The sequence below is a fragment of the Sinocyclocheilus anshuiensis genome, unplaced genomic scaffold (genome assembly GCF_001515605.1).
Source record: "Sinocyclocheilus anshuiensis isolate Anshui unplaced genomic scaffold, SAMN03320099.WGS_v1.1 scaffold332, whole genome shotgun sequence".
In the NCBI taxonomy this organism is placed as follows: Eukaryota; Metazoa; Chordata; class Actinopteri; order Cypriniformes; family Cyprinidae; genus Sinocyclocheilus; species Sinocyclocheilus anshuiensis.
Genome location: NW_015554181.1, coordinates 1,014,079 through 1,021,691, shown reverse-complemented (window position 1 = coordinate 1,021,691; position 7,613 = coordinate 1,014,079). Strand labels below are relative to the sequence as shown.

At 41.4% G+C, this 7,613-nt stretch overlaps 1 protein-coding gene across 1 annotated transcript; it reads right to left on the bottom strand.

Moving 5' to 3' along the window:
* Nucleotide 1: 1 nt before the first annotated feature.
* Nucleotides 2-5,761, bottom strand: LOC107670974 (proline-rich protein 36-like; the record flags this gene model as incomplete). Its single annotated transcript, XM_016463789.1, has 8 exons — nucleotides 5,462-5,761; nucleotides 4,722-4,804; nucleotides 4,407-4,546; nucleotides 3,218-3,410; nucleotides 2,988-3,135; nucleotides 1,287-2,492; nucleotides 365-631; nucleotides 2-187 (listed from the first exon to the last, which is right to left on the bottom strand). Coding segments are annotated over exons 1-8 (2,523 nt in total), but the record flags the coding sequence as incomplete, so codon positions are not given.
* Nucleotides 5,762-7,613: the final 1,852 nt, after the last annotated feature.

Below are 7,613 nucleotides of genomic sequence, written 5' to 3'. Positions count from 1 at the left end.
GGGTGGGCTCTCTAGGAGGTGAGGAGGGGGCAGGTGGTGGGGGTGGAGGCATAGGGGCAGGAGTTAATTTGACCGGAGGGGGGCGCTTTGGTTCTTCAGCAGGGGGAGGGGGGCGAGGGATCGGGGGAGACTGGAGAGGTGGGATCACCTTCCTCTGAGGAAGAGGAGACTCAGGAGGTATGATTATCTAGAGGAAGACACCGATAAGAAAGAAGAAGAGAGAGAAAGAGATGGAAAGCAGGAATGAAGAAGAAAAAAGCTGGTGATTACAGAGAAACGTCAATGCAATTAAGCAAAATAATTTTACAGGAATTGAATGGAGTGGAAACAGAATGTGCTGAATCCGTAGATCCTTCCCGTCTACCTTATCCACCTCCCTGTTGTGGTCTTCCCGTGAGCGTTTGGGGTTGGACATGACAACGACGCCTTCTGTGAGCCAGTCATCCGGCTGTTGCTTTTTTGGACAATCCTTATGGGCAATTCCCAGCTTGCCTTGCAGTTCCTCAATGAGCCGGTCCTGGGAGTTACTCTTGTGGAAAATGAGGGGGCCCATCTTCCTACGTATCAGGCCGTCTCGGTACATGGGATGGACGTTTTGAATCTCCTTGGTACGTCTTATCACAGATTTGATCTGGGACAGCAGTACAAACTCCTTGAGATGCCACATGACTCAAGAATTATTGATTATTGTCCAAAGAAACTAATAAAGGCAAGCAGGGATCTAGGGAAGCATTCAGATGCAATCCAGGTGCAAAATCATTTAGCATGAAAAAGTTGGGCATTTGCATACATGGTGGTGGTTAGCACTGGTTATCAAGTTACTATTTGTTATCAAGTGCACAGAGGTACCATTGGTACCACTGGTTATCAAGCGCACACACAGCAACATTCAAGTTCTTACAATTACAATTTACCATAAATGGAGTGAAAACTAAATAATTAGAGTAAGGATAACTCAGTATTTCAGGGTATAGAGCAACAATTATGACTTTTATCCATCAGACTAACAGGTTTCAATTACATCAGGCTTGTTCAATCTTGTATCTGGATGGCTACTTTCCTGCACATTGTAGCTCCAATACACTTGCCTGGAAGTTTGTAGTAACGCTGAAGACCTTGATTAGCTGGTTCAAGCTAAACTCTGCAGGAAGGTGGCCCCCCAGGAGCAGGATTTGACACCCCTGATTTACATGCTGGCAATCAAACCACTGCAAGACTTGTCTGTAAAAGCTCCAAAACAAATTCCACAGCATTCCAATCAACAAGCATTGCAGTCCTATCCGTACGTGTCCAGAGGCTGAGATCCTGTCCATTGTGCCAGCCGTATGCAGCATGGGAAGGTCCATCTGGGCATCTGGGGTTCCAGGGCAAGACGATGGAGTAAGAGAGCCATCCATCCAACTTGCCTCGGTCATTGGGGTCATGGAGCCATCAGGTCCTTCGTAGGCCATCTTCAGTTCCATGTCAGCCCAGTCAAGATCACTCCTGCAGTCCGACTGATCCTCCAAGAACCCGTCCCCCATTTCGCTCTCTGTATGAGTGTCAGGATGAATGTTGCTGCGATCCGCTGCTACTATTGTCTCCTCGTAGACTTCTGGTTGTACTTCCGAAGCGAGCCGTGAGGCCGCTGATGTGGTGATTAGAGCCTCGTTCTCAAGCCTGCTGAAGCTCATGGCAAGGAGTTTATCCAAGGCATCATCAAGAGATGGCTCATAGGTTGGTGGTTGAAGGCCAGCGGGAGGCTGTCCTGATAATGGTTTTGGGCTTGGAGACTTGGGAACCACTACAGACGAGGAAGAGGATAGGAATAGAGGGGGTGATACAGCTTTGGGAAGAGACAGAAATGGTGATTCATAGACTGTAGGAAGTTGAGATCTGGAAAGAGATGGCATTGGACTTATAGGTTTTGCTTCAGAGTTGGAGAGATACAGATAAACTGATGCTGGTGTCATCAATGGGCTAACTCTTTCATTGGTTCTGCTGACCACTGGGGCACTTGTTGGACTAGGAGACTTGGTGATAGGCGAATAGGCCTTCAGCCCAGAGCTTGTCAATTTGGCAGAAGGACTTCCCTCCCAGAAACTACAAAGGTCTCCACTTCCAGGTGTGGTAGTGGTGGTTATAGTCTGAGACAGAACCACTAGAGATCCCACCTGGGAGGACAGCAGGGAAGCAGAGACATCAATGGAAGAATCCAAGCCCAGGTCAGGTACTGGAGAAAAACGAGGACTGGATGCTACAGGTGGAGACAGTCGAGAGGAAGGCTTTGGGACAACACTGGACGGTGGAGGCACAGCCCCCGGTTCAAACTCCACAATGTGCAGTTCAAAGTTTAAAGGAGAGGAGAGACCTGGGGAATATCGTCTTGGTTCCACTGGGAGGGTAGGGGACAGGGATTTGGACACGGCAGTCGTAGGAGGAGGGTGGATTTCAGCAATGGTAGTAGTTTGCTCAAACATTGGCTCAGAGTTCAGGGAGCCCAAAGAACTTGGCTGGAGGACATAAAGGAGGGACAGGGGAAGAAAGAGGAGAAACAGAAGAGAGTGACAGATTAAGGAAGGCAGAGAATGAGAAATAATTAAGAAAAAGCTTTAATGAGATATACAAAACAGCTGAGGAAAAAACAAAACAGATTCTGGATGCAATGTTGAAGTAATGAGATGAAATTAAAGCTAGAATTCATAGACAAGCAGGAAAAGATTTGCACATAAATAAACTGGTTGTGATGGTCAGATGAAGACCAGCCAGGGTAGTGTTTCCCAACAGCGCCGTAAGCCCAAGAAGATTGTAGACACCATTGGCACCAATGGTCTCAACGATCTACTTACAACGTTTTTGGGAAACGCAAGCCCAGATTGTCAAGCAGTAAGTCCTGAAAATAGATCACCCAAACAACATAGTTCAGCACACATTCCCAGACACAACGTCTCTTCAACTCACTTACACCGTCCTGTAAGTGTCACATACACACACATACACACACTCACATTGCTCTGCACCTTAAAATCTGACAGGCAGGCCATGAGCTCATCCAGTTCTCGTGTAGCGGAGGTGGCTGATATTCTGCCTTGCTGCTCAGAAGGTGTGTCCACCTGCCCATCTGTCAATTCACTCGTCAGAGCACAGGGGCTTGGCCTGTTTATGTAAATTACAGCATTCCATTAAAATCCTCAATGCAAATCCATGTTTCTCCATCTACAGCTGAGAGAGATCTTACGTTGTGGAAGGCACAGAGCTCTCCAACTCATTCAGAAGACTTTCCACAGTGGGACGGCCATCATCTGTCCCCTTCGTTCCATTCCTCTGAGGCTTGTCCTGGGCTGCCGGTGTCAGTGTGATGCCTGGGTGGGCTCCATTTTCCTGGATATAGTGGGCAACACTGCAGGGGGGCAATGGAGGTGCAACATCTTCTGCAAAGAGGAAGTTTCAAAGTACGATTACTTGTTTTTTTATATCTTTATCCATAATCAAAGCAGTACAGTGGGTAAAAATAAGTATTGAACACGTCACCATTTTTCTCAGTAAATATATTTCTAAAGGTGCTGTTGACTTGAACTTTTCATCAGATGTCGGTAACAACCCAAGTAATCCATACATACAAAGAAAACATAACAAATAAGTTCAGAAATTAAGTTATGTGTAATAAAATGGAATGACACAGGGGAAAAGTATTAAACGCATGAAGAAAGGGAGGTGCAAAAAGTCATGGAAAGCAAAGACACCAGCTGAAATCTATCAGTAATTAGAAAACAATCCTGCCCCTTGCCAGTGGAAATTAATATTAGCTGGTTCAGTCCCAACACCTACAGTACCAGGATGATGAAGATGAAACAAGGCTGGACATTTCAGCAAGACAATGATCCCAAACACAGCCAAGGAAACTCTCAATTGGTTTCAGAGAAAGAAAATAAAGCTGCTACGCTGCCCAGCCAATCACCTGACTTGAATCCAAAAGAAAATAGGAACTAAAGATCAGAGTTCATAGAAGAGGCCCACAGAACCTTCAAGATTTGAAGACTTTGTGGAAGAATGGGCCAAAATCACACCTGAGCAATGCATGCGACTAGTTTCTCCATACAGGAGGCGTCTTGAAGCTGTCATTACCAACAAATGCTTTTGTACAAAGTATTAAATACATTTCAGTAGTTCAATATTTTTTCCCTGTGTCATTCCATTTTATTACACATAACTTAATTTCTGCACTTATTTGTTTTGTTTTATTTGTATGTATGGATTACTTGGGTTGTTACCAACATCTGGTGAAAAATTTCATGTCAACAGCACCTTTAGAAATACATTTACTGGAAAAAATGGTGACGTGTTCAATACCTGTTTTACCCGCTGTATAAATATTCATGCATGGCAATACATTTTTCGGAATGCCTTAAGTGTGTCTTCATCTTTACCTGTAGTGGAGTAAGATGGGGCATTTTGCTGTACAGCGTTGAGTTCCAGAAGAAGGCGGTCCAGTTCAGACAGGTTGCTGCCCAGGGCAGAAGTCATGGCTGCAGCCGATGAGTCGGAGTGCTTCTGCTTGTTAGGAAAACTGGACCAATAGAAGTGTGCCATTAAGGGTTTGATTTTTCATAATAGCAGGACATGGGCAAATGGAAGGGATATTATGGTGGATCACACCACAGAGTGACAGATATTTAATACCCATTTTGTTTGACTATTATCAGTACGAGCTGTCAATTCCCATCTGTGATACTGTAACTCACCTGTAAACGTGGTCTTCTTCTGTATGCGAGGCTGGTGGGCTGCTGTCCCGAGACAACGTGCTTTTATGAGCAGAGCCCAGAGACTAAATTTTAACACAAGAAAAAACAAAATGCATAATGTTTTATGCAAATCTATATTGCAAATGTAATAAATCACTGATTCTCAACTGGTGTGGCACAGTCCAAAATGGGCTGGGCTGGGCCAGTTGAGTTTATTTTCAGTATTTTTATTTTAATAAATTTCACATTTTATGTGTATATGTGTATAAAGCATAATATGAAATGTAAATCCTTATTGTAATTAAAAAAAAGGAAAAATAAATTACATGAAAAAATGTTGAATAAAAAATGAAAATATTTTAGTTGTATACATGCATATCAAGTGACCATTAACCAGAAAATGAGTAGTCATTAATCAGAGAACTGTAAACATGTGTTGTTAAATTATTGAAACAACTCAAAATCTCAAGGGAACTTCAGGTAAATATTTTAGGTCAAAGTGTCTTGGCTGACAAAAAAGTTGGTGACCCAACACATTAACAAAATTGTTATATTAAGTCAAGAATTTCCAAAATTAATGCCCAATGTAAAATCTGGGTACTAAGTAAAATCAGTTGAGAACCCCAGGTAAAGTGCAGAACATAAAATATTTGCACACATTAGCAATAACAAGACACACTGAGGTGTTATGAATACTGACTAGCTTATTTTGGAAAGTCCTAAGATAGGTTGTGCCGAACCTGTTGCGAGGAGTGCTGGGAGTCCGGCCGCGGGGACAGCGATCCGTTCAGGGCCTCAGATATGGGTGGAGGGGGCAGGGGCGGAGGAGGGGAGTCATCCTGAAAAAGGTGCCCTCCGGTGGGGTAGGAATATGGTGTCTCCTCAGGAAGAAACACTGGGCACTTGGAGATATGGGCGGTGGAAGACTCGAGATCTGCAAGCAAGGCGTCTGTGCAGAAAGAAGAAACAGAAGTTAGTAAAGGTTTCTCCAAGAAGTTTAGTTTTGCATTACTTTTTTCTGCTCTCCCTCTGACTACCATAATATAAGTCTGTTTTGCTGCTCTATAAGATAGGAGGGAGTTTTGCTTAATGAATGTTAAGTGTCACATTTTACATCAAACAAATTGGTTTCAAAATATGAAGAAAATTTCCCTTTAAATTACAAAATGCAAATATACCATCAATCAAAAGTTTGGGGTTGGTAAGAGTTTTTATTTTTTTTTCTTAGAAAGTCTCTTCTGGTCACCAAGGCTGCATTTATTTGATCAAAAATACAATAAAAACAGTAATATTGTGAAATATTACAATTTAAAAGAGCTGTTTTCTATGTGAACATATTGTCAAATGTCATTTATTTCTGATAGCAATAACAAGACACACTGAGGTGTTATGAATACTGACTAGCTTATTTTGGAAAGTCCTAAGATAGGTTGTGCCGAACCTGTTGCGAGGAGTGCTGGGAGTCCGGCCGCGGGGACAGCGATCCGTTCAGGGCCTCAGATATGGGTGGAGGGGGCAGGGGCGGAGGAGGGGAGTCATCCTGAAAAAGGTGCCCTCCGGTGGGGTAGGAATATGGTGTCTCCTCAGGAAGAAACACTGGGCACTTGGAGATATGGGCGGTGGAAGACTCGAGATCTGCAAGCAAGGCGTCTGTGCAGAAAGAAGAAACAGAAGTTAGTAAAGGTTTCTCCAAGAAGTTTAGTTTTGCATTACTTTTTTCTGCTCTCCCTCTGACTACCATAATATAAGTCTGTTTTGCTGCTCTATAAGATAGGAGGGAGTTTTGCTTAATGAATGTTAAGTGTCACATTTTACATCAAACAAATTGGTTTCAAAATATGAAGAAAATTTCCCTTTAAATTACAAAATGCAAATATACCATCAATCAAAAGTTTGGGGTTGGTAAGAGTTTTTATTTTTTTTTCTTAGAAAGTCTCTTCTGGTCACCAAGGCTGCATTTATTTGATCAAAAATACAATAAAAACAGTAATATTGTGAAATATTACAATTTAAATTTTAAAACTGTTTTCTATGTGAACATATTGTCAAATGTCATTTATTTCTGATGCAAATCTGAATTTTCATTACTCCAGTCTTCAGTCACATGATCCTTCAGAAATCATTATAATATGCTGATTTGCTGCTTAAGAGTCATTTCTAATTATTGTCAATGTTAATAACAGTTGTGATGCTTAATGTTTTTGTAGAAACTGATATAATTTCTTTTTCAAAATTATTCAATTTAATTCAAGTTTATTTATATAGCGCTTTTTACGATACAAATCGTTGCAAAGCAACTTTACAGAAAATTAAGTTTCTACAATATTTAGTAGTAGCTTATCAGTAGTGACTGTCAGTTAATGTACATATGGCAGAAATGTACGGAAAAATCAATTAAAGACGTAATCAAACAGACGATGAACACTATTAACAGCCATTATTATATGATGCAATCAAACTTATAGCAAAATTTGGTAGTTATCAAAATTATTTGATGACTAAAAAGTTTAAAAATTAGCATTTATTTGAAATAGAAATCTTTTGTAACATTATAAATGTCTTCACTGTCATATCCTTGCTAAATAAAAGTATTTATTTCTCATATTTGAATAGCATGTAAGTTTGCAAAAAATCTATAATAATTTTAAAGTAATAAAAACTCTAATGCAGCTAGACACATGATTAAAGGGGAAAGTCTCTGAGAACAATGAACAACAGGCTTAAAAATACAAGAACAACAGGCAACAGGATATTTCTCTCTAGCAGAGAGGGAGAGTGTGAGGGTCTCCAATCACAGATATGATGTTTGCTTGTGTGAGTCAGTCGGGCATTCCAACCTTTCTAAACATCCTCAATCATGATACTAAATACAGTCCTTCAGCGGCAGCTGTA